We start from the raw sequence: 27,651 nt of genomic DNA on the forward strand, positions 1-27,651 counted from the left end.
CGAGAGGTAGAGGTGTCTATAGACACTTTTCCTGGAGTTCCACCTATAGCCCAACAACCGTATCGAATGGCTCCAGCAGAAACTGAACGAGTTAAAGACTCAATTACAGGAATTATTAGACAAAGGGTTCATACGGCCCAGTAATTTCTCCTTGGGGAGCACCGGTCCTATTTGTAAGAAAGAAAGATGGAACCCATAGGCTTTGTATTGACTATCGACAGTTGAACAAAGTAACAATGAAAAACAAGTATCCGTTACCTCGGATAGATGATTTGTTCGACCAATTAAAGGGAGCGAGGGCATTCTCGAAGATAGATTTTGAGATCAGGGTACTATCAGATGAAGATTAAAGAAGCGGATGTAGCAAAAGACCGCATTTAGAACTCGTTACGGACACTATGAATTTTTGGTGTTACCGTTCGGGTTGACGAACGCCCCAACCCTCTTCATGGATTTGATGAATCGGGTTTTCCAACCATACCTGGATAAGTTTGTGGTGTATTCATTGATGACATACTGGTGTACTCGAATTCTTTCAAGGAGCACGAAGAACACTTGAGACAAACCTTACAAACCTTGAGAGATCACCAGCTTTATGCAAAACTGAGTAAATGTGAATTTTGGCTGAAAAGAGTGATGTTTTTGGGACATGTCATATCAGCCGAAGGTGTTTTTGTCGACCCTCAAAAAAGTCGAAGCAGTCGTGAAATGGGAAAGACCGACTTCGGTCACTGAAATACGTAGTTTCCTGGGACTTGCAGGATACTATCCGGAGATTTATCGAAGGTTTTTTCCCTGATTGCAACCCCTTTGACCCAGCTAACTAGGAAGGATAAGAAATGGGTGTGGTCAGAAGAATGTGAGGCAAGCTTCCAAGAATTGAAGAGGAGGCTCACCACTGCTCCAGTCTTAACTCTTCCCTCAGGGACGAGGGGTTTTGTGGTATATAGTGATGCCTCGGGGAAGGGATTGGGGTGTGTTTTGATGCAACATGGGAAGGTGATTGCCTTATGCATCAAGGCAATTAAAGACTCATGAGGTTGAACTACCCGGTGCACGACCTGGAGTTTGGCAGCTGTAGTTATTTGCCTTGAGGATTATGGAGACCACTATTTGTATGGGTCTCGAACCTAAATTTTTACTGATCATAAGAGCCTGAAGTATTCTGATGTCGCAAAAGGAGTTGAACATGCGGCAAAGAAGGTGGATAGAGCTCATTAAGGATTATGATTGCACCATAGAAATACCACCCGGGGAAAGCAAACGTGGTGTGCAGATGCCCTCAGTCGCAAAGGTAAAACCTCCTAGCTTTAACAGTGGGAAAGGAGCGGCAATTGACAGAATTAAAAGAGTTGGGTGCAGAATTGGGAATTGATGCAAGAGGTGGGTTAGTAGCTCAATTAGTGGTGCGACCAAACGTATCGAGAACAGATACTACATGCTCAATTCCATGACAAGGTGGGGTCCAAGATTAGGAAGAATGTGGAGGCCGGGGATAGAAATGAAATTCCGAGTAGCGGATGATGGATCCTTGATGATGATGGACAACGGTTTGTACGTGCCTGATGACGAAACAGTCAAACGAATGGTTCTACAAGTAGCACATGAGTCCAAATTCTCCATACATCCTGGCAGCACTAAGATGTATCGAGACCTGAAAACACCTCTATTGGTGGCCAAATATGAAAAGCGGAAATAGCTGAGTATGTGTCAAAGTGTGGGTTATGTCAACAAGTCAAGGTTGAACACCAAAGGCCTGCGGGACCATTTACAACCATTACAAATTCCAGAATGGAAGTGGGAGATGATCACCAATGGATTTCGTGTCAGGATTTCCCAAAGGGAGAAAAGGAAATGATGCGATATGGGTCATTGTAGATCGGTTGACGAAATCCGCACTATTCTTGCCCGTAAAGATGACCGACTCGGTGGACAAGCTTGCCAAGATCTACATAAATGAGGTGGTACGACTTCATGGGATTCCGGTGTCCATTGTATCGGATCGAGATCCAGGTTCACCTCTCGACTTTGGCCGAGCATACAACATGCCTTGGGGACAAGGTTGGACATGAGCACTGTGTTTCACCCTCAAACGGATGGCCAATCGGAAAGAGTCATCCAAGTCTTGGAAGACCTATTACGGGCCTGTGTGCTAGAATTTGGAGGAAACTGGGAGGAACACATGGCATTGGTGGAGTTCACGTATAACAATAGTCATCAAGCCACAATAGGGATGGCCCCCGTATGAAGCCTTGTATGGTAGGAGGTGCAGAACTCCTTTGTGTTTGGGAGGAAATTGGGGACCGGAAGTTATATGGCGCAGAGTTGGTCCAAGTTACCACGGAGAAAGTGAGAACTATCAGGGATCGGCATCAAAGCCGCGCAGGATAGACAGAAGAAGTATGCCGATGTGAGGAGAAAGACCTCTCGAGTTCAGTATGGGGGACCAGGTGTTCCTGAAGGTAGCCCCATGGAAGAACATGTTACGGTTTGGGTTGAAAAGGGAAGTTAACTCCCCGTTTCATCGGACCTTTCAAAATCTTACAACGAGTTGGACCAGTAGCCTACAAGGTGGATTTGCCCCCACAGTTAGCCAGGGTCCATGATGTGTTCCATGTCTCCTTGTTAAGGAAGGCTGACGTAGACCCCGCCCGAGTTCTACCCCAGGTGCCAGTAGAAGTCAAGGAAGACTTAACACTGGAATTGAGACCATAAGGATACTAGATCAAGAAGTGAAGGAGTTACGGAGCAAAAAGATCCCCATCGTCAGAATCTTATGGCGAAATGCTCATGTAGAAGAGGAAACTTGGGAGAGGGAGGCTGAGATGAGGAAAAAGTACCCCAATTTATTTGAACTACCAGGTAATGGAGTGTGAAAACTTTTTTAAAATTTCGAGGACGAAATTCATATTTAGGAGGGAGAATGTAAACACCCAAACAAAAATATATATGTCTATATATATATATGTATATAAAGAGAAAGAGAGAGAGAAGGATGGTGATGAACGTAGTTTTCGCTGCCGATGCAGAAATCGGCAGCGACGCAGATTTCGCTGCCGATGCAGAAATCGGCAGCGACGCAGTTTTCGCTGCCGATTCTGGTTTTGGCAGCGACGCAGTTTTCGCTGCCGATTCTGGATTGGGCAGCGACGCAGTTTTCGCTGCCGATGCAGAAATCGGCAGCGACGCAGTTTTCGCTGCCGATGCAGAAATCGGCAGCGACGCAGTTTTGGGCTGCCGAATTCTCAATCAACAGTGATGCACAGCTGGGAGGGAGGGGTAAAAAACTGGTTTTAGATAAACCAAACAAGGATAAGGACACACCTAAACCCACCCCCAAACAACCCAATTCCATTTTGATGGGTAGTTATAAATACAAAGAGGGGAGAGAGAAGGACCCATCTTCTTCCCAAACCAGCAGCTGCATGTCATTCTTCCCTTCCCCTTTCACATCAAAAACGTGAATCAAACTAGTAGAGTGTCTTGTGAGCTTGTGAGGGAGAGATGAGAACTTGAGAGAGGAGTGGGCAGCTGCATAGAGGAGAGGAAAAAGAGAGCTGGAAAACGTGAGAGGAAGAAGAAGGAGGAGAACCAGCAGCTGAAGAGAAAAGAATAGTGTCAAACCTTCCTCAAACTTGGTTAAAATCAAGAAGGTATGGGTCATGGAACTCCCTTTCCTCTTCCCCTTAAGATCAAAAACGAAAATGAAGAAGAAAAGCCCCTAAGAAAAATTAATCTAAGACTTAAGCCAACTATGGGGAAACTGAAAATTAACTAGGAGATCTAGCAAACAGAAGTGAAATAAAGTCAATTTCAGAACATCTAACAATTATGGTAGAAGCTGGCTTTAACTATGGGGTAAGCCAGCATGCATGTGTGTGTGTTCTGCTGGAATGAATGTGTTTCTGCTGTGATGTTGGTGCTGAAATTAAATGTGTTCTGTTGAGATGTTGCTGCTGGAATTAATGTGTTCTGTTGTGATGATTGTTGCTGGAATTTAATGTGTTCTGCTGTGATGTTCTTGCTGGAATTTAATGTGTTCTGCTGTGATGTTAGTGCTGGAATTTAATGTGTTCTGCTGTGAAGTTCTTGCTGGAATTTAATGTGTTCTGCTGTGATGTTAGTGCTGGAATTTAATGTGTTTTGCTGTGATGTTATTGCTGGAATTTTGTTGAAGAACTATGTGCTGAAATTGATGGTTCCGAGTTGCGAAATTCTGTTTCGCTGCCGCAACGGAACCTCCTGCAGCGAATTGATATTCGCTGCCGATTTGTGTGTTGCGCAGCGAAATTCTGTTTCGCTGCCGCAACTGAACCTGCTGCAGCGAATTGATATTCGCTGACGATTTGTGTGTTGCGCAGCGAAATTCTGTTTCGCTGCCGCAACTGAACCTGCTGCAGCGAATTGATATTCGCTGCCGATTTGTGTGTTGCGCAGCGAAATTCTGTTTCGCTGCCGCAACTGAACCTGCTGCAGCGAATTGATATTCGCTGCCGATTTGTGTGTTGCGCAGCGAGATTCTGTTTCGCTGCCGCAACTGAACCTCCTGCAGCGAATTGATATTCGCTGCCGATTTGTGTGTTGCGCAGCGAGATCCTGTTTCGCTGCCGCAACTGAACATGCTGCAGCGAATTGATATTCGCTGCCGATTTGTGTGTTGCGCAGCGAAATTCTGTTTCGCTGCCGCAACTGAACCTCCTGCAGCGAATTGATATTCGCTGCCGATTTGTGTGTTGCGCAGCGAAATTCTGTTTCGCTGCCGCAACTGAACCTCCTGCAGCGAATTGATATTCGCTGCCGATTTGTGTGTTGCGCAGCGAAATTCTGTTTCGCTGCCGCAACTGAACATGCTGCAGCGAATTGATATTCACTGCCGATTTGTGTGTGGCGCAGCGAAATTATGTTTCGCTGCCGCGACTGAACTTCCTGCAGCGAATTGATATTCGCTGCCAAGTTGTGCGTTGTGCAGCGAAACTGCGGCACCAACAGCGATGCAGTTTTCGCTGCCGAACTGGCTGCCGCCAGCGAAACAGTGGTCGCTGCCGAACTGGCAGCCCGCAGCGAACCAGTTCTCGCTGCCGAATTCCTACAATAAGCCTCCTAGGCAGGAATGACTTAAATGCTAGTAACAATCTCATGTTATGATAGTGTAAAATATGGAACACTTGAATGTGAACATATGAACTCTTGAAATAAGTGTGATGATGAGTATGATTCAAAAATAAAATAAATGCAACTGTGCTGATTTGTGACTATTGATGTCTTAGGTGGTGCGGTCGGGATTGGACCATCATCAAGACAGGATCGACCCACAGGTGGAGCAGGTAGGTGACTTGCACCTTCCTTTTTCTTACGTTGAATCTTGAAATATTTTAACTTGAGTACTATCATATTGTTAGAACCGATATTAGATTGATGAACGCTTAAATGTTGATTAAAGATTGATTAGCTTCGGCTAATGGCATCCGAATGGATGGCCGGGACAAAAGAGTGATTAGCTTCGGCTAATGGCATCCAAACGGATGGCCGGGACAAAGAATGATTAGCTTCGGCTAATGGCGTCCGAACGGATGGCCGGGACAAAAAAATGATTAGCTTCGGCTAATGGCATCCGAAGGGATGGCCGGGACAAAAGAATGATTAGCTTCGGCTAATGGCATCCGAAAGGATGGCCGGGACAAAGGAGTGATTAGCTTCGGCTAATGGCATCCAAACGGATGGCCGGGACAAAGAATGATTAGCTTTGGCTAATGGCGTCCGAATGGATGGCCGAGATGAAGGACTGATTAGCTTCGGCTAATGGCATCCAAACGGATGGATGGCCGGGATAAAAGAGTGATTCTGCTGCCGATACAGAAATCGGCAGCGACGCAGATTCCGCTGCCGATTCTGGATCGGCAGCGACGCAGATTCTGCTGCCGATACAGAAATCGGCAGCGACGCAGATTCCGCTGCCGATACAGAAATCGGCAGCGACGCAGATTCCGCTGCCGATTCTGGATCGGCAGCGACGCAACTTTCGCCATGGATGGCCGACACAAATGAATGACTAGTTTTGGCGAATGGCATCCGAAAACTTGTGTATCTATATGTACTACTAGTTGTTGTAGCAAATACATGAAGAAATTATAATTGTTAATGTTTTATTTAATTGCCAAACCGTGAGTTATCGTTCTTATTATTATTAAATATTTGCATTCTCTTAAATGTTTGTACTGCTGCAGGGACTTCACACCAACGAGATGTCTAGGAAACCCGATACACGGGAACCTACTTTTGCAAGGAACTATGTAGATGTATCTTAAATCACAATGTATTTTGTATGGATCAATGTACTAAATGTATAACTTTTATTAGATCCTTTTTGTTTAAAATTGTGATGACTATTAGTAGGATAAGAATGCAAACTCATGTCCATGTATATATTTTAATACGAACTTCAAATCATGCAACTTAATATTATGTGCTTGTGGAAGATTCGCTCTTAAATGAAATGGTGATTGTATGGATTGTATTTTTGATGATGTGAGAATTCAAGTTCTTTGATTTCCGGCACCATGTTGATTAAATATATATATATATATATAAAAAAAAAAAAAAAAATTACTGTTTGTGTTGGGCTTGGAAAGCCAAGGTTGTTACAGTTATAGTTGCACCCAGACCACCACTACCACCACCACAATCTTTATTGAAATCTAAATATTTTTCGAGGATGTTTGAGAGTGTGATTGTGGTTGCTTTTCAAAGTGTTTTTCACTCAGAAAAGTATGCCAATAATATATTTTTTTATTTTTTAAAAATTATTTTTGAGATCAGCACATCAAAAACATATTAATTCAAAACAATTTTTTTTTTTCAGAAACGCTTTTGAAAAGCACTTCCAAACAACCTTAAACAATTAGTATAAATTTTATTATCATTATTGTTTTGAAAAAATATTTTATTATGGAGAAACCTACTAGCATCATTTGATTTGTATATATAACACTTCAATATTTTTATTTGTAGTGGCGTAATATTATGATCAATATCAATATAAACATGAATTTCTTTATCTTCTTTTACTTCATGCATATTCAAGATATGCATCCTCGATAGATCAACAATTATTTTTATTACTATTATTACTTTTTATACTCAACTAATGTAAGTCCATGTCATAAACTTGCTTGCAAATGAACAATAGCTCCATGCAAAACATACTCATAAAAGCAATTTATCATAACATATAAAACAATTCCTTGATGTAAAATAATGATAAGCATTTTATTTCTTGCAAAATTAAAACACTAGTTAAACTTGTTATAGTAAATGAATACAAAATTAGAGTTACATGAATAATAACACTAATTTTTAATGAGTGAATTTTTTAGATTTTCTCGAAAACAATCTAGATTGTCTCCATGTTCTTATAAACCCATTTGAGTAGAACATTGAAGATTCAACAAAAATCAATTGAGAAATCCACAAGCTTCACATTAACCCAAGTTTTATGCTATTTCTTTATGTTTAATCTTGTAAGCTAAACAATATTCTAATGAAACAATAACAATTAAACAACCATACTCATTATTTGATTATTTAAGTTTTAATTCGAGAAAACAAGTGAGACGATATATTTTTTTATTTACTCATTCTAGAAAACAACAATACAAAATTTTTTTTCATTACCCAATGATGCGAACAGATACAAAGAGAATCGAATACAAACTCTTAAAACTTTGATTTCGTTGAATTTTAAATTTAATCTAGATTTTTATAAATTATAACGAGCTTTTGTTTACATTAGAAATTGCTAGGAGGATTGAGTTGTGTTTGTCTTTTGTTAGTTTTTTTTTTTGGATATAATATATAACATTAGTTTTATTATTTGGCGTGATTTGAAATTTTTTTTTTGTTAATAGAATTTTTTTTTAATTTACAAAACAATGAAGACAAAATGAATTATTACTTTTAATAATTATTTTTGCAATTCAAAATGCTTAGTTATTTAATCAAATGAAAAATAGAAGAATTTGCATATTTTAGGGTTTAATTTATGTTAATCCACTATAGGAAAGCAAAGAGTGTGTAAAATAATGGAAGAAGCTAAAAGGGATGAAGAAGAATCAAAACAGCAACAGATATGGAGTTGGGGGGCAGGAACGGAGGGACAACTAGGCACAGGGAAGCTTGAAGATGAGTATCTCCCTCAACTCCTTCACCTTCCCTTTCTCTCCTCTGCTGAATCCATTTCCACTCTTGCTTGCGGCGGTGCTCATGTTATTGCCTTAACCTCTGGTACCCTCGTTGACTTCTGCATTTTCCCTTTGAATTCTTGTTATCAAATCACAATTAATCAAATTCTTGTTTGTAGGTGGGAGAGTGTTCACATGGGGCAGGGGCACAACTGGTCAATTGGGTCATGGAGAGATGCTCAACAGCTTACACCCAAAGCCGGTCAGCTCCTTGCAGAGTTATGTCATTACTCAGGTCTCAGCTGGATGGAGCCATTCTGGGTTTGTCTCAGGTTCTTTCTCATTCATGATTATAATTGTTTCTTCCATCTTTGAGGTTCTGGAAAAATTTAATATCCATTCTATAGTAGAAAACTCTGTTTTAAGTTTTTTTTGGTCTTTGCCAATTCTCAGACATAGGCTTGCTTTTTACATGCGGGGATGGCTCATTTGGCCAGCTTGGGCAAGGGGATTACAGGTCGCAGAGTACTCCTGTTAAAGTCGACTACTTCACTAATAATTTTGTTAATCAGATTGCTTGTGGCATGCGCCATTCACTTGTATTGCTTAACGGTAACTGCTGTGGCAAACCTCTTCCTTCATTGCTAATCACAATGTTATAATGCAGAGATGCATCCGTGCTGCGAAGTCAATATCGCTTTAACATATGCTTAAATCACTAAGACTCTTGTTTTTAGAAGGAGCTTAATTTCATTTGTGATATTGCAATCTGGATTGTACCAGGAAATCAAGTTTATGGTTTTGGTTCCGGAAAGCGTGGTCAACTGGGTATCTCCAGAGATAAAATCAAATCAATTAATCTTCCTCAAGTCACTTGTGGGTTAGAAGATGTCCAAATCGTTAGCATCAGTGCAAATGGAGATCACAGTGCTGCAATATCTGGTGAGGGACTGACATACTTTCTATTTCTGACTATTGCAATGAAGGCAGAAAGAAAGTTTCTGGCATAAAAATTTTGGACCATAGGTTCACATACGTATAGAACAGAAAACCATTCATAAACTTTTGTAATGGAAATGGTTTGAGATAACTTAACATGAAATCTTCAAAGACTTGTGAAATATTTTCGTATTGCAAGTTGCATCTATTGGTGGCAATTCATAGCATCTAGTCTCAAGCCGTTTATCATTCTTGTTGATGTTGCATCGTACTGTTCACATCAGCTGATGGTCATTTATACACGTGGGGAAGGGGTTTTGCTGGCGCTTCAGATGCTAACTTTCCTCAGCTTTCACTTTCATCTTTGCGGTGCACCAAAGCTGCTCTTGGATGGAATCATGGCTTACTGTTGACAGGTAAATGCATTTCTTTTCATATCCAATTTCTTTGTTTGTGGTTTAACAACCCCTCATCCCGCTCCTGTCTTCTTAAGATTTTAATGATGATGCGATATCATGAACAGGTGATGAGGAAGTACTTATGCTTGGTGGTAATTACCATGGGGTTCTTTGTGATCTTGAGAAAATGAGTGCAGTGAAGCATCGTCCTGGTAAGCATTTAGATATTCAACCTGCATTAGCATTGTTTTTCAAATACATGTGATGAAGTGATGATGATTGCTCTATACCACTTCCAAAACTGGAAGAAAGAACCTTTGGGTTTCCTTGTGTTTACGATGGGTAAGGAGCTTCAGTTTCTATAGTGTAGATGGCAAATTGCCAATACTCTTGTTACTCTGAACTTTTATTATCAAACCACTTAAGCTATGCACACCAAATATTCATCTCATGTGTTAGTTACTGTTAGTTGTCATGTCACCACCTCTCTGTTTCATGTTCCAGAAGATTCACCCGGAACTGCTTTGAATGAAGTAATTGGTCTTGATGGGGTTAAAGTTGTGAAGTTTGCGGCCGGAGCTGAGCACTCTGCTTTAGTGACAGGCAAGCTTATTTACTATGAATTGCTACCCATCTTCTTTTTCTTATTTACTGAGTCTTTGTGTCATTTCATTTTGTTGATGACATTTTAAATTTTTGTTCACAGTGGATGGAGCAGTAAAGACATGGGGTTGGGGTGAACACGGTCAGCTTGGCCTGGGGAATACAAATGATCAAACTATCCCTCAAACAGTCATTCTAGTCCCTGATATTCAGAATAAAGAAGCCTCCTTGAATGTTTACTGTGGTAGTGGTTTTACATTTGCCATAAGGTCACTCTGTCAATCCTGACAATATTTCAAGAAATTGAAAATGTTCCTAGGTAGCAAGTGGCATTATCCACACCACTACATGAAAGGATCTTGGGAGTTTAAGTGTCAGATTTCTGTCATTAATGCTCTGAAATATTGATTGGAAGTTCAGTTAAGATTCTGTTGCTCAAGATGCTTGAGAGAACAAATCTACAGAAGTATTAATCCAGAAAACCGAGCAATGAGGTCAATGGATAAGTGTCCTAGAAATGCCCAGCAGTTGTTTCCCATGTAAAGCTGTTTTTCTTATTTCCAATCTGCGGAGAAATGTCTGGTTTGGTATCTTGAATGCCTCCTATCACTGTTTCAACGAACATGATATTGGATCAGATGTTAGTTAACAGCCAGTCTTGGTATCTATCGAACAACACCAGATGTGTTTAAACAATCCCCTAGCAGGTGCAAGACATCTTCTCTAACACTTCTACTGTTTGGATTTTCTTGATGTCTTGACTGATGATTATGATAAGTTTTAAGATGTCATAGTGATGTAGATGAAAAGTTTCAGTTTTAGCATCAATGATATGGGTTTTTATCAACTTGCAGGGGACCATAGCAGCCATTTATTTTTTATATTAATTGTTATTTAAAGAAAATCTCTTTGAGTTGGGATTTAGATGCATATACACATTTTGATAATGACTGCTCTACAATAATGTCAACATAAACTGTGAGACTGACTCATTAAAAAGACGTAATCTTGTAAGCATTGGCTATTCTATTTTTCCTCTCCTTCTATTCTCTGTGTCTTATATGCTTACCCGATTCTATAGTCTTATGAGGTTCATTCGTTTCTGCATCATTCTTCTTTAGTAATAAAATTTAGGATAATGAGATTCAAGTTGTGGATTGTTTTACTCATTCGTTTCTGCATCATTCTTCTTTCGTAATAAAATTTAGGATGATGAGATTCAAGTTGTGGATTGTTTTACTACTTATCATGGAACACTCTCCCCTCCTTGTGCATGCCTACTTCATGGTCATAACACTTTTTATTTTTATTTTTATCTGAAATCGAAGTTTGAGTTTCCATGTTTCCCATTATTATGCTTCTTTTTACTTGAAGCACCAGATGATTAATCTTGAGCGTCTCCTCTCTCGAATGGATAGCTGACGATATATTTATATTTTCAAAACCTATATTTGACATATTCGAGTGCTTTTTATTTTAATCTTGTTTGTTGTGTGATTTGCAATTCAGAAGGAAGTCTTATTCTCCTTTTGTGTTTTCTTCTTCTTCTTTCTAATTTAACTTTCCTTTCTATGTGGTTTTTTTTTTTTTGGCATATTTGATTGCTCACAATCCTGTATTTTGTTTTGAAATGATGGTTAAATGTTAAATTCTTTTCCGTAAGTGTTTCTCTGTGTTTGATTAGCCATGCTATTAGTCCCACTCTACTTCCTGTGAAATGTATGGTTTAGAACATTTGATATTGGCCCAGTTACCGGCAGCCTTTATGTAGCCACTTTGGTTTGGTGCTCTGAAAAAACATCCTAGGAAAGATAATATGATGTTAGACGTTTGGAATCGAATCTCGGGCATGTTCAAGGATGTTTTCTTTTTCTCCCTTTGAGCAGCTGTTCCGCATCTGTAATGTCAATCTTGGTTTGACCTGGAGTAACATATTTCAAATGAGAAATAACATATTTACTCTAATACTGAAACTATATGACAAAAGCCTAGCTATTTGCAGAAACAGTACTAGTCCGTGAGTAGAAACAGCTTTAGGCAAGAAGTAGAGCAGCTCCCAGAGGATTCTTGAAGAAAAAACCTTCGATGAAATATATTTTAATGTAAAATATATAATTATCTAGTTTTATAGTAATAACTATAATTTTTAATCTGATTATTGAATCAGAATGCAATGTTATATGAAGTCTCCTAATATGTTATTCTACTTTAAATTAAAATTTTTAGGTTAATCGGAGTTTAGAAAGGCATTGCAAAATAGATTAACATAGATTATATGAATTTTGTTATTTTTTTTTTTAACTTATAAACTTTTTATTTGGCTAGAATTCTTTTCTCCATGCATTTGTGTATACTTACAAACGCTTGAAAATAAAGGAAATATCACGTAAACAGGACAAGGGACTCTATACGAGGGTTCATTGATTCCTCGGCCCTGGATAATTACTCTCATTCTGATTTCTGTGCTGCAGTCAATGTTTATTCATACCAAGAATTATATATATATATATATATATATATATATATATATATATATATATATATATATGAATTATCATCCAAGTCACCGTTGAATTTCGATATAAAAAAATCTCTGTCGTTATTTTATCCTTGAGATTTTAATAATCTTAATGACCAATGGTATTGCATCACTCATCAAAACATTGTCTTTTTATATATACACAGAGTTTTGAATAGTTTGATCCAAATATTTATAGCATGTCTTTCTATACTTAGTCCAACACAGTATACCCCACGATGACGACTCTCTCCGTCTCTGTCTGTCGAATACATCTTCTGTTGATAAAAAGGCCATAAACAAATGCATGGAGAAAAGAATCCTAGCCAAATAGGAAGAAGTACTAGTCCGTGAGTAGAAACAGCTTTAGGCGTGGAGTAGAGCAGCTCCCAGAGGATTCTTGAAGAAAAACCTTCGATGAACCAGACAAAACAACAAATTAGCATAGCTCATGGAATCCTTGACGTCAAGACGAGGCCAAGGCATAGCCTAAAGCATGTATCCCGGGCTGATAGGTTTATAAAGTCAATCTCGTTTTTACCTGAAAAAAAAAGGATAAATTTTAGCCCCGGGATATCAAAGAACCACGAGCACTATCTTCGGAAACGTGCCACTTGAATCAATAAGAACAAGAAATTTCTTGATGTTTTGTCCGCATTTTTATTTTATTTAATGCTTGTTTTAAAAGAGAATTACAATATTCAAGCACATAGTATTAACAGTTTGATAATATCTTGTTATTCATTACAATTCCAAACCACAGTAGTTCAGAAATCTAATCCTAACACTCTTCATATTGCCCTAAGCGCAACATGAGTGGATCGCCTACATGTCCTATAATTATTTTATTTCAATCTTTTCTATTTAATACTGCATCAAGGCAAATCGTAAATCAGTCGTCCAACTGTATAGTAAAACTTTAATTGAATTATTTTGGAAAATAATAATCTCCTAGAGTTTAAAAATTCTAAGCCATACCCTCTCATCCTAAAAGAGAAACGATTGAGATAAAATGTCAAGATCAAGATAGAGGTTTGTAAGTATGCATAAAGAATGGTTTGTTTAAAATATAAAATTCTATTTATTTTTGTGAATTATAAAAAACTTGGAATTTTTTTAAAATATAATAAATTAAACATATGAAAAAAATACATTATTTTTTTCTTTTTCTATATACACTAACTAATAAATAATAATATAGAAAAGAAAAGAATAACTTGACCAAATAATTGTAAACAAGCTAGACACTTGATATAGACTGTGTAATAGATAAACAACCAATTACAAAACAATTGTTGATTTAGGCCCATTTGTTAACTTTGCCCTTGCATTAGGTTTCTTATTTTTAAGTACGGCTCGATAGGTTGTTTTGATGACTTGTAAATTCAGAGCTTGGTTCAAGTCAAGTTTACTTTTAAGCCAAGTTATGTGATGAATTATTTAAAATTAGATGAGTTAACTGATATAACTCCTGTTAGGATGCCATTCAAGATTTTTTTAAAAAAAATATTTTTGTTTAGAATAATATCATTTTCAATTTTTTAACTTTTTTTTTTCAAATAATATAATTTTATTTTTAAAAAAGTAACCCTAAAACTTGAATGATAAAATAAAAAAATATAATAAAGACCCTAAAACTAAAAAAGGCTAATAATTCAAAATAAGTAACCTGAGTTATAAGATCAAAATTATCTTATTGAAAGGCAAACATAAAAAAATCACAAAGTAAATTTCTAATTATAATAAAAATAAAAATATAAAACAAATAGAATCAAAACAATAAGGATCAAATTTAGTATGAAAAACTAAATAAAAAGAAAATAATTAGAGATTAAATTGAAAAAAAATAAAAAAAAGATAAAAATAATAATAAAAAATAAAGACCAAAATTGAATAAAAAAACTAAATAAAATAAAATATTAAGGGGAAAAATAATAATAAAAAACAATAAATAAAAAACACGATAAGAAAATAGTAATTAAAAGAATAAATACCAAAATTGAATAAAGAAATAAAATGAAATAAAATGATGAAGAATGGAATTGAAAAACAAATAAATTAAGAAAATGGTAAAACACACAAAAAAAAGCAATTAAAAGAATTAAAAACCAAATTAGATAAAAAAAAATTATAAAATGCCTAATGATAAAATTGAAAAAAAAAATAAACTTTTTTTAAAAAATAAAAATAAAACAAGTAGTAATAAAAAAAATAATGACAAAAATGATAGAAATACAATCTAAAGGATATAATTAATGTTTGAAAGGATTGGTATGAATTTATAATATAAGAAAAAGAAAAAACAACAATGCCCTTAGAACCATCCTTAATTGTTTTCCAGGGCAATCCTATCACTTCACTAATATAAAAAATAAAAGACAAAAAGTTCCCTCTTTGCATGTTTATTACTTTTTTGCTTTTAGAGTTATAAGGATAATTTTGCTATGCAAATAATATTGAAAATACAAAAAAAATCCCCTGAACTAAAGCTATTCATTTTTTATTTTTTTTGCTTTTAAGAACAACAAAATCATTTACTATACCAATAAAATATATTTAAATTATTTTTTCCCAAGTCAGTTTTGTAATGTCTAATGATCCCTAGGAAAGATGATTTCACTTTCAATTGCAAGTTTTGTTAGTGTTTTTTAAGAAGAATAGTTTTTAAAAATAGCAAAATAATCATTTCATAGTTTCAATCCTCAATGATAACTGTATTTATTGACTAATGGCTTTTAGTTTTGTTTTTTTTAATTTAAAAACAAAGACAATGGTTTTTAAAATTAGGTTCCAACTAATAAGTAACAAATCATGTTAAGTTCATATATCCTCTTTTTATTTTTTTTAATAATTTATTTTCATGTGCCTCCTTGGCAAAAATAGAATTAGTTTATTGGCCATTTGGAACAAAAATCTTTCAACTAAATTCAATTCTTTCTATTTTTCATAATCCCTTATCCATCTCATCTTTTTCCCTTTGTCCTTGAAAAAGTTCCTTGAAACCTCCATAACTTAGCAAGATCAACTTGTCATTGCAACGTATCAGATTTTGATGAACTCAAAACACAAGGAAGATAAATATTAAGCACAAATCCCAATTTTGAGAATTATTATTATTAATTTTTTAACCATAGATCCTTCTACTTTCTCAAAATTACAATGGTTATTTTTTAGCGGTGAAAGAAACAAAGTACACTACAATATTAAACATGATTCATCTGCATTAAATTTGCATTAAATTTACATATTACAATGGTTCATCTGCATTAAATTTTGTTAAAAGCATGGATCTTCCTCCACTTTTGGCTCCTATATTAAACATGATTCATCAAAAAAAAAAAAAAATTCTACCATAAATTAAGAATAATGTGATTAGCATTCTCGCATATTGGCAATGGTTGCTTACAAGTACATTATAATATATTTACTTTTCAGGTTCTACAAAGCCACAAAATACTTAAAAAAAGCCAATCTTCTAGACTTCATTTATCCCCGGGGCTAATCTTACGGGCACTTTACTCTCCTAGTTATTAAATATCATTCAAGAAACTAAAAAAGAATGATTATTAAAAAATTTAGAGAGGGATTTTACAAGTGAGTTGTATACCAGTAAATAAAAATCTCCAATAACAGTAGAAAAACTTGATTCTTCAATTCAGCAAACCATTCCTCCTATATCAACCCCTCTCAATAATCCATGCTCGTACTCTTCCCTCTCAAAGCTGAGACAATAAGACAAATGGAGGGAGAGCAACATGAAACTATGCAGCTAAATGTGATAAAGAAACTAGCTTCACTAGGTATTATGATGGTAGCAACGAAAGAAAACACTAATAACAACCGAGTATCTTAACAAGAATACCCACCATGAAAAAGAGATGTGAGACAACTACAAAGTGACAAGACCAAGCAAATCATATTATCAGTGTATAAGAAACTACAAAATTATTACCTCAGATGCCTCCTTCGTTTTATCTGTATCTATTCAAAGCATCAATCTTTCTCCACTTCTTCCCAACGCATCCAGAAAAATTGCCTATAAGAGTGAAAGCCTTCCAAACAAAGTAATAAAAGACTAGTTGCCGTACAGGGGTATATTATCAAGTCATTCTTTTATAAAAAAAAAATTGAAGTGAAATGTGTACGAGGCAAGAGTTATACATGCACACAAATACAAGTTCTGTATTGTGGTTCAATTTCAAAGTTCAAGCAAAACACAAAAAAGATTTCTGTTCTTTATAATAGGATTTTGAGGTCCATCCTCTTAACCTCCATAAATCTTTAATGTCATTTCAGTTCTTTTCCCATGCAAGTGTCTCAGATGCAGGTATTAAAAATGAAAAAGAACAACTACAACGAAATTAAACTACAATTCAGCATACGAGATATGTGATCCACCTGCTCCAAACTTTTCAAGGTAAAGATAATGGATAGAACATATAACAATGATGATCAACTGAAATAAAGAAGGAAAAATAAATGATACGTATTTTAGCATTCAAAATATGTTGCTGATCGACATCCCAATCAAAAAAGGATTTCTAGTATTCAGTATTTAGCTGAAACAGGATTTTAAAGGTTGCCTCGAAGATAAAAACAAAAAATTATCCTAACTGTATTGTATTCTTCAAAGAAATTTATTATTCAGTAACATCTCCTCATCCAAGCTTTAGTTTTCTCTAAAATACTCTCCAATGTGTTCTCAATTTTTTTTGCAAGTTTCCACTCCAAGAAACTCGGAGTACTAGGAGCATTAAATTTGAATCACATTATTAGTCTCATTTAAATTGAAAATGACAAAATCAAGGTGAGGGGCCTTTTCGCTTCAATATGTTCATTTCAACCACACACATAATTTCCCAGCTGATTTCTGACAATTTTACCATCAAGAATATCTGACAATGGTTGAATTTTAAGTGATTTACTTTAGAGGTTCTAAAAACCATAGAATCCGAAATTATCCACATAAAAGATATATTTGACCATCTAAATGTTAGAATTATAGATAGATAGATAGATAGATATCTTTTCTAGGTAGTCTTGACACAATACCATAACAAGCCAATAGCCATTTTATCCATCATATCAAATTGAAGTAATTTAAAATACCAGCAAACACATTACTGTTAACAACCCCACAAAGACAGATGTGCGACCAGTAAATCAAGCACTCTCACATGCCTCAAAGAAAATATACAGGAAATTAGGAAAGAACCTGAATGCTTGGCTGAACCGAGGTGCCATGTTTATGCAAAAGTAGGTCTACAACCATACAAAGAAGGAAAAAAGAAAGCATACATAACCCCATTTTTCAAATTCTAAAAAAAAATGAAAATAGAGAGAAAAAAGACTAAACCTAGGATGATTTTAGCAATTAATGACCAGGAATATTTTATAAATCATAGAGCAAGCGATCAAAAAGGATAAATAATGTTCATGACCTGAATTGAAGTTTCTTTTCTCAAGACAATCCTGCAAAAAACCACATAATCAGACTAAATAATCAAACAAACACAACAGAAGAGAGAGCAGAAGATAAAAGAAAAGAAGGTTAACAAGAACGAACTATTTAAATTCTAATTCAAAATGGAAATTAAACAAAGAAATAATAACTAAATAAAAGATAAAATCTTAAGAGCGTGAACCTTCAATCATACCTTAGAAGCGAAGCTTGATGAACGATCTTTCTTAGGGTTTTTCTTGAAGAGAGAGAGGATTTTGAAAACCCAGAAAGAGAGGCATGAGAGAAAGATGAAGAAAGGGGTTTCCTTTCTTCGTTTATATACACACAGTTTGGTTTGCTTGATAGAAACAAAATATTTGACCGTTGGAAGGGACTTCCTTTGTTGAGACGACGCCGGTTTTGTATAGGTAAGTTAAAAAAAGAAGAAGCAAAGGCCCCACAGGGCCCGTGTTTCTTGAAGCTCATAAATGGTATTGATTTAGCCCATTTTTGGACTCTTCTCTCTTCCACTTTCTCTTTCATTTCAAAGCAGAAACACTGAAACTCGCCCACAGTGAGTAAAAGAACTACGGAGATGAATGTGATAAAGAGACTAACTACACAGCCCTATAGGGGAATTATGAAGTGGGACCTTTCTTACAGTTCATTTCTAATCTCTTTTCCTTCTCACCATCACAAATAGAGGTATTGCTTGCTCGCTTTGCTATATATTGTCTCAGAACAGGTTATATTTTTTCTTGTATTGAAACTTTATTAGACCCTTTTCTAGCGATAATATTTGTAACTTAAGACCCTTTACTGAGCTGATAATGATTCCCCTTAAAAAATGTTGCAGATTATGAAGTGTAATTGTTGTCCTTAGTGAATGATTCTAAGTTTAGACCATTTTGAACCATGCAAAACCTCAATGGATATCAAAACTGTGACGAAAGGCACTAAAAAATTATTACATTTGGTTAAGGAACTAGTCCATCTCTTATGGCTTCTTTGGTATCGAAACATGTGCACTGTAACTGCCATATTCTAGTAAAATTCAACTTCTCTAGGGCTTATTTTGAGCTTCACCTAGATGAACATATCTGGTTGAGATGGTCTAACCTTGTACTTCAATTGATCGTATGCTAATAAAGACTTGGTCAAGGAAAAGCATGATTGAATTTTTTTAGGTTTCTAATGTCTTGGGTTTCCATGTTGGGGAAACAACTTGGCGTGAATATGGGCGCTAATTTGTCTAGCACTTGGTACGTTTCTATTAATGATGACATAGGTGGCCATAACATATGATGAAAGAACTTTCCTAATTCTTTGTTTCTATTTGTTTGATTTTCTTGTATTATTACATGCACTATGAAGAGGAACTGCTCAAGTCTGGAAAGCTAGATCACATTGGAGAGTCAATTTGTCTCAAGTTAAAAATAATAATGCTTAAGCCATTGTAACTCTCCAAGTATTGTATATTAGACACACATGGAATAGAGACATGTGGAAAACAATGTGAAAGATAATAAAAACAATTGGCAATATCAGATGTGATTTGGTAAATGCGGGGGCAAGGAAAGGGTAAAATGATGGTTTTTGTTCTTGCTGATTTAAATGAAACATTAGGTTTTCTTTTATGAATAATGGATTTGTTGAATCAGAATTTGATAAGGTGTAGATTTCAGAAACTACAAAAGTAGTTTGGAGCTCAATGAATGAGAGATCTTTAAGTATGACTGGGCTATACAACATGCAGGTAGTGCAGAAATGTTTTGGAAGATGATCTTGTTGGAAGGCTGAACGTTTTTGTTTATGAACTTCCAAGCAAATACAATAAGAAGATTCTGCAAAAAGACCCAAGATGTCTCACTCACATGTTCGCAGCTGAGATCTTTATGCATTGGTTCCTATTGTCTAGCCCTGTAGGAACGCTCAATCCTAAGGAAGCTAATTGTTTTATACCTTGTATATACAACTTATGATTTGGCTCCAAATGGCCTTCCTTTGCCTTTCAAATCACCACGAATGATGAGAAGTGCTATACAACTTATTTCTTCAAACTGGCCTTATTGGAATCGGACTGAAGGTGCAGACCACTTTTTTATTGTGCCACACGACTTTGGTGCATGCTTCCACTATCAAGTGAGTAAACCTTTTTCTTTTTATTTACCTTCTCCTGTTTCCCTTAGCTTCCATTGACAAGTTTTCTCAATGCATTTTGATTTTTGAATCAATTGACCTAAATATGTGGTTTCTTGAAGAGCTTTTGAGGCTTTTATCCTTCTGGTATATCTAATTATTGATATATATTAGTAATAAAGTGTTGCATTCTAGTAGTTTCTTTTATTTCATCAACTCTTAATTTATGTTCCTCTATTCTTTTTCCTTTTTGTAGGAAGAGAAGGCTTATGAAAGAGGAATTCTTCCCTTGCTCCAACGAGCCACCTTGGTGCAAACTTTTGGACAAAGAAATCATGTTTGCTTAAAAGATGGCTCTATTATAGTTCCTCCATATGCTCCTCCACAGAAAATGCAAACTTATCTGATTCCTAAAAAAACACCTCGGTCAATATTTGTTTACTTCAGAGGATTGTTTTATGATGTAGGAAATGACCCAGAAGGTGCTATGCAAGGTAATTCTCACATAGTTCTCACATGTTTAAGAAAGTGATTAGATGTTCAATTACTTCAACTCGTTTCCATAGAATGTGAGGCTTAAGTATATTTTCAAAAAAAAATATCAACAGAAAATGGAACCTTTGTGGTATGGGTTATGAAACCAGAATCATGACCCTTTCATATTTTTCAATTAGAATGAAGTAGTCAAATACAATATTTGGACTTCTTCATTCAATTGTCAAGCTAATTGGAAGACAGAATACATTTCATGTTTTAGCAATGATCCTATATGTGATAGAGCTTAAGTGGAGATCACCGACCAATTTGTTTCATATGTTTACAGAGGTGCACGAGCAGCAGTCTGTGAGAACTTCAAGGACAATCCACTTTTTGACATTTCCACAGAGCACCTAACAACGCTACTACGAAGACATGCAATAAGCTGCTTTCTGTTTGTGCCCCCTTGGCTGGGCCCCATAGAGTCCGAGATTGGTTGAAGGCAGTGATATTTGGCTGTATCCCCATTATTATATTATTATAGCTGACGACATTGTTTTACTCTTTGCTGATGCAATCCCATGAGAAGAAATTAGGGTATTTGTAGACGAGAAAGATGTTTCCAAATTTGGACACGCTTGCTCACTTCCATTCCACCTGAAGTGATATTGAGGAAGCAAGAGACTGCTTGCAAACCCTTCGATGAAGCAGGCAATGCTATTTTCACAACCTGCTCAAGCAAGAGATGCTTTCCATCAAGTTTTGAATGGACTTATTCGAAAATTGCCTCAAGTGTTTACCTGAAGTCAGGTGAGAAGATCTTAAACTGGGCTACAGGCTCAGTCGGTGACCCGAAACCTTGGTAGCAGTCTTAAACTTGATGCTTCTTGAAGAAATTCTTAGCAGCCTGCCCCTTAGTCCTGCCAACAAAGCTGGTTTAATCAAGGTGGCTAATTTCACAGAAAGTGTAAGTCATGATTTTGCTTTCAATGTGTTAGATTAAAAGATTAATTCTGTATGTTTAAGGGAGTGGCTATTAGTTGTAATCTGCCATGGATGAAGAAACTTCAAACATGAAACTGTTATATGTTTTAATCCCTCGATGGACGACTTCATTGTAGCATATAAATTATCTCATGCTGTTACCAAGATTCTCATTCTTAAACATTGGCTAATTGGTTGGAAAATGTTCTCTGTTCTATTTCAAGTTATTTGGGGATTCACTAATATCACCCAGCTTTGAAACACAACTTAAATTCATTAAAAGCAATGGTTAGAACCCACATGAGCTAAAAACTGGCATGTTCTTTAATCTGGAGCATTGTTTTTCTTTGAACTGCATGTGCTAAGACCTCCCCCTGACCTTCCAAGTTTCCTGGGTGGTCATGCCAGATGATGGAAACAGTACATCACATTCCTAGGACCCGTCGGCCACCGGACCAATGAGTGTGTTGATACCATTTCTTGATACCATTTAACCTAAAATAATAATAGTGTAATATTTAATAAAATCCTCTCAAGAAAGAAACCTCCCAATAAAATATCTCACACTCAGACCTGACGATCCGGTAACACTCAAAAAATATATTTTTTAAAAAAATCCTTTTAAAAAAACCAAACTTTGTAAATTCCTCTGAGAAACTAAAACAAATTACCTGAAGGAATCATGTAAAAAAAAAAAAAGCATAGAGAAAGAGACGTTATGGTTTAATAAATTAATTTTACCAAAAGTTATATACATGTACCATAGAATTGATCATAAGTTAGGAAATGACTGTATTATTGGGTCACACAGCCCGAATGAGAAAATTTAGTCTTTCAAGAGGAGCTTTGTAGTGTGCTTACTGAATTATTAAAAAACAAATTCGATATTATTGTTAAGAATATAAAAGAATCATCTTACCTAAATATTTTAAGTTATTAGATATAGTTTTGAAGAATAATTTTACATGATTTTCAAGCTTTTCGGGAGTTCAATGTTCAAGCATCTTATTGCAAGAAATTCAGCTAGAAGATACTACTTACCTCAATGATATTCAGTTTTTTTTCTTTCAAGTGTCCAAAAAATGAAAAGAAAACTCCGCCATCATGAAAAAAGGATAACCAATTCAATCTTGCAAACTACATCTTTTTACTATTTAGCATCTTTCTTTGTTTGGTACCCCAAAAAAGAACCTAAAGTTTCCCAAAAAAAGAAGGCAATCTCTGTCCTAGCCAACTACCCCATATCTTATGTAATAATGATTTGCAAAGTTGGTCAGACATGCTCTAAAAAATAATAAAAAACCTCCTTAATCACCCATCAATCTCTTAAAATTAAGATTTATGAAGACATGAACGATGCTAGTAAAACTCTCTTTTAAACAATGTTTATTTAAATTATCCAAGTTGTCATTAATTAATTTACTTGCTAGTAAGTCCTTCTTATTGTTATTATTACTATTATTTTTTTTTCTAACTAAGACGAACAAGGCTAAATAAATATCAAAATTATGAGCCATATCTCAATAAAGGACAAGGCTAAATAAATATCAAAAATTATGAGCCATATCTCAATTAAATTTATCTTGAAGAACTTGGATTTCCAAAGTACTTAGCAATTGAGTTCTTCCATCCACATTTTCTAAACAGATTTCATCAAAGGAATGCACATTCTATGCAATGAAAATGATATCATTAAGGATGACTATCGTTGAATAGGTTATCTTATTCAAATTTCTTAAATTTTTCTGTGTTTTGAAGATGCAAAATTCCACTAATGGTAAGGCAGAAACTTTTAGTATAAATGTAGTCACATGTTCAAACCGTTTGGGAAGTTTACGTCGCTTCAAAACATCAGATTGATGGTTCAGAATTCCTTCTTCGCACGTGTCCAGAAACGATGCCTATTGTCTATCAAGAAAAGAAAAAGGGGGGAAGCGACTAGCTTAAAGTCTCTTCCCATTCTGCAGCATCTCTTTCTTACCTATCATCTATCGTTTTTTGTACCCATGACAGGGATACCAAATTCTTGCTTGTACGATGTAAACTATGCGTTTGCAAAACTGGCGAATAGCAAGCTTTAAATTAAAGGAGATATATCCAGAATTCACTTCATAATTAACTTGTAATGCATCCTACCTTTTCTTTGTTTGCTGGAAAAACAATATGCAAGCAAGACTCCTATTTATGATACCTTACCCAAAATCTACTGCAGAATCTTTCTCATAAGAGTCTTTTCCTATTCATTTTAACGAGATTTTTTCAAAGATATCCAACATTTTCTTTCCATCTTACAAAAACATTTTTTTCAAGCGCATCAGAGAAAGTAGTTTCCACTGTTGAGCGCAAAAGATGACAATGCTTAAAAATGCCTGAAGAAGTTCTTTTAAATTTATGAACAATTGGGGAGATTCGAGGAATGGTTTTGCTTAGTCTCTTACTACAAACCATACCTCATCGTATTTGGTCCGTTGGCGAAAAGACCAATGCCAGAAGCTGATCAGGATTCTCGTATGGTCTTGCATATCTATCAGCAGACCGTGGTGGCAACTGTTGCACTGGGTAAAATCTAGCCAGAAGCCAAGGAGAATCATCAGGTGACGTTCAGAGAAAGCAAACAATTCCATCCAGGCATTTGGGCACCTTTTCTACTCTTGGCACCCTTGGTAGCCAGACACCAATCACTGCCATACTCGACTGAAGATTAACGAGTTGTGGTTCAAGGCCATTTACTGCCGTCTTTAGTCCAAAGTCGGGTTGTGCTTTTTATGTCTTCTTCAAGGGTCGCTGGGGTTAGCGTATCCTCTCATTCATAGCGATCCCAATGTTCGTTGTTGGCATTGCCAAAGTACGTAGAAGGACTTGTTGTGCTCCGCGTTCTTCATGCTCCAAGAGTTTGAAAAACTCTTCTCTCTCAGATTTTTGGGATTTTATAATCGACGGGATGGCCAAAAACTCCCCACTAAGACCACCACCGAGATTTATCGTCTTCAAGCTTATGTGTTTTTTCTTACATATCCAAGTTTATGATTGCCAGATCTTGTCCCTGGCATTTCTTTCAACTAATAATAACCGGAGCTGTTTCCGAGAATAAAGCAGACGGTGCCTTCCAAAGGGTAGGTAGAGCTGAGCTTGCGATTAATTATGATATGCTTTATACGAAAGCGCCTCGATTTACTCCCGCTGCCGGAATCTCTTCGCGTGTATCAGCTCTCTGCTCTCTGTTACTGCCGTTTATTACCTTCCAGGTCCAGATGACAAGCATGACACTCAACGACCCGACATTGCAATCACGTAGTTTAATTGTTGCGGCCGCTGTTTTTGTTCTCGAGTTTAATACTTTTTTGCTTTTTAGCCTTGTTTTGTCTGAATGGACAATGATTTGGTTGATTTGCGTAAAGACCGTGGGAAACGCCCTGGCTAGTGCAATTTATTCTTTTCTGATAAGGAAGTTAAACTAGAAAGCGCAAGAGGCTTTCGAGAATCATATCACAGGTATAGAACCTGATAAGCTCTTCCATTAAAAGCGAGCCACCTAAATGCCTTGAAATTGCTGGGAAATCGATGAAATGAATGAGGCAGATGCATGTGAATGAAAGATTTTAAATGTTGGACTACAAGGTCTTTATTTTGGTCGGAGGACATCTTCGAGAGAAAGCCCAGAAGATTAAGGAAGATGTTGAATGTCTTTGATAAAAATCTCAGAAAGTAAAAATAGATTGATCAGAGGGGAGATGGGTGCTAGAAGAGAGGGACTGTTACTGGACTTCAAGTGGTGCACGACTGAAGTAGAATTTAGTCGGAGCATTCTTGTCGGGGCATCTCGCAACAGAGTTTTGTTATCTTGTGTTGATAGAAATATAGAATTAATGTCTCCAAAAGAATATGAAACAAGCAGATGCCTATCTGAGATACATGATGTAGGAGAGGAGATCTTTTTGGTGATAAGACCAAATATGGCTCTCTAAAGGATTCGGTGATGATGAGGAAATATAAAGAAACCTTGCGAGACTTGCCGGGGTCAAGAATATCATGGTCTCTCCTGATATCAGAATATTCAACGTATCTTGCAAAAATTGTGGGATCTAAAAGATCGTGGTCCTGATGATAAGGAATATCAACGTACCTTGCAAGACTGGCAACAACAGTGTATCAACGTGTTTTATGATGATGGAGAGTTTCAACGTCGCTGGAAAACAGAAAATTCAGTGTTATGCGGTGTGGAAAGGCTCGCCAGGCAATTGCTGGGATTGGCACCTGAGAAGCGATGGTGGATGATAAATGAAGTTTGGGTAGAAATGGTTGCTTATGCAGCAGCTCATTGTCCATGGAAAGAACATACTCAACAACTGAGAAGAGGTGGAGAGTTACTCACTCATGTCTCCCTTCTCATGCTACATCTTGGCTTGAGCGCACAGTACGAATATCATGAATCAGACACTCGTTCAGAAATGTTTATGGTAAGTATACCAAAAATCCTTCTCAAGTACGTAGATAGATACTGCATTTTTCTAGATGTCAGAATAAATAACAAATCAGATTATTTCAATTTATATATGTTTGTTTAATTCATTATTTTGGAAATTCCACTTGAATGTTTTCATTTCGTTTTCTTCATTTTTTTAATAAAGTGATTTTAATTGGATGTCAATTAATTTAAAACGGTTGGATGATGGTTAAGAGGTTATACTAATTCTATGTATACGGTCAAACTCTACTTGTTTATATGCTGCCAAATCAAATTTCTACTTCAAATACATTTAAATCAATCCCGGTATATATGAGCTTCAATTCTTGAGAAAATAAAAGAAAATAATACATCATCTCAATAGCTTGCTAAATACCATGTGTTATGATATTAGTTCCAGTCTTACTTGGCGGCTGGAATGCCTGAACGGACCGTACGAACCGTACAGCCCGAATATGAAGGCAATGTGACACCTGCACCGATAAGTATACCAAAAATTCTTTTCAAGTATATTCTATTTCTTTAGGTGTCAGAATAAAATAACAAATCAGATTATTTTAATTTATATATGTTTGTTATATTCATTATTTTGGAAATTCCATTTGAATGTTTTCATTTCTTTTTCTTCATTTTATTAATAAAATGATTTTAATTGGATGTCATTTAATTTAAAACGGTTTGGATGTGGTAAGAGGTTATATACTAATTCTATGTTTCCGGCAAATCTCTACTTGTTATATTGTAATTTTGCCGTTTAAAAAAATTGTAAAGACTGAGAAGCCCTTCTGCCCAAGCTATTTTTCTTTTGTCCTTTAAGGGTATGAATGTAAACACGTTGTTTTTGCCAAAGATAAAAGAACCCTTTTCCTGAAGCCTAATTTAATTAACACCAAAGTGTTCTTATGACATTAATTATAGCTCAAAAATTCATTATCATTTATGATCCTCGGATTATTAATGAGTCTAGTCAATATTGATGTCCTCATGTCAAAGAAGAATTTGGAATAAATGATTAATATTATATATTTGCTTTTATTAACCGAAGACTACTTGAATTTTTGACAATAAATTGAATAAATGTTTCATCGCATCTTCAATAAAAACAAAAAAGGAGAAGGATGGAGAATATCACATGGCTAGAGGCAAATATTTGGAAGGTATTATAGCCGGGTCACGCCCGAATGAGGTATGTTCCACTTCCATTTCAATATTTTAATATCTTGTTTTTGTTTTTGCAAAAGATAAAAGAGCCCCTTGCTTAAAGCCTTATTTTTCTTGTTTTTAAGTGCAAATCAGTTATGACACTATAGCAAAAGATACATGTCTGGACCATTTTATCCTTAATAATTTTTATAATAACTAATGCATTTTTTGATAAAAGATAATGGTACGTACCTCTTAATTGCAAAACATAATATTTTTTTTTAAGAAAGATGAAAGAGTAAAAACAATGTGATAAATCACATGTGTCTTTTTAGTATTTTTGTATTTAATATTATCGTACGAGG

At 35.8% G+C, this 27,651-nt stretch overlaps 1 protein-coding gene, 1 long non-coding RNA gene and 1 pseudogene across 6 annotated transcripts; 2 read left to right on the forward strand and 1 right to left on the reverse strand.

Moving 5' to 3' along the window:
* Nucleotides 1–7,927: 7,927 nt before the first annotated feature.
* On the forward strand, nt 7,928–10,964 carry LOC118035299 (ultraviolet-B receptor UVR8). Of its 2 annotated transcripts, none has more exons than XM_035040830.2 (8): nt 7,928–8,280; nt 8,357–8,509; nt 8,631–8,789; nt 8,961–9,119; nt 9,401–9,532; nt 9,640–9,726; nt 10,022–10,117; nt 10,221–10,964. In XM_035040830.2, exons 1-8 carry the CDS (start codon nt 8,079–8,081, stop codon nt 10,403–10,405), a joined length of 1,173 nt encoding a protein of 390 aa, XP_034896721.1. In that variant the 5' UTR covers nt 7,928–8,078; the 3' UTR covers nt 10,406–10,964. The 2 variants fall into 2 exon arrangements, with proteins under 2 accessions (XP_034896721.1, XP_034896720.1); XM_035040829.2 differs by having other exon boundaries at nt 7,932–8,280; nt 10,019–10,117.
* A 1,743-nt stretch (nt 10,965–12,707) lies between these two features.
* Nucleotides 12,708–18,450, reverse strand: LOC118035301 (uncharacterized). 4 transcript variants are annotated; one of them, XR_012168091.1, is made up of 3 exons: nt 18,293–18,450; nt 16,588–18,107; nt 12,708–13,047 (listed from the first exon to the last, which is right to left on the reverse strand). It is a non-coding gene; the product is annotated as an uncharacterized lncRNA (long non-coding RNA). The 4 variants fall into 4 exon arrangements; XR_012168089.1 differs by having other exon boundaries at nt 12,708–13,176; XR_012168090.1 differs by lacking the exon at nt 12,708–13,047 and adding an exon at nt 15,399–15,944.
* A 1,398-nt stretch (nt 18,451–19,848) lies between these two features.
* LOC118035300 (probable beta-1,4-xylosyltransferase IRX10L) lies at nt 19,849–21,560 on the forward strand (annotated as a pseudogene).
* The last annotated feature ends 6,091 nt before the right edge of the window (nt 21,561–27,651 follow it).

The sequence above is a fragment of the Populus alba genome, chromosome 15 (genome assembly GCF_005239225.2).
Source record: "Populus alba chromosome 15, ASM523922v2, whole genome shotgun sequence".
Classification (NCBI taxonomy): Eukaryota; Viridiplantae; Streptophyta; class Magnoliopsida; order Malpighiales; family Salicaceae; genus Populus; species Populus alba.

What these genes read in the sequence shown, in the direction of transcription:
- LOC118035299 (XM_035040829.2), top strand. Translation starts at nt 8,079, where the DNA reads ATGGAAGAAGCTAAAAGGGATGAAGAAGAATCAAAACAGCAACAGATA. An exon ending in TCATGGCTTACTGTTGACAG is followed by an intron (nt 9,533 to 9,639) that starts GTAAATGCATTT and finishes TATCATGAACAG; the next exon opens with GTGATGAGGAAGTACTTATG. An exon ending in TGCAGTGAAGCATCGTCCTG is followed by an intron (nt 9,727 to 10,018) that starts GTAAGCATTTAG and finishes TTCATGTTCCAG; the next exon opens with AAGATTCACCCGGAACTGCT.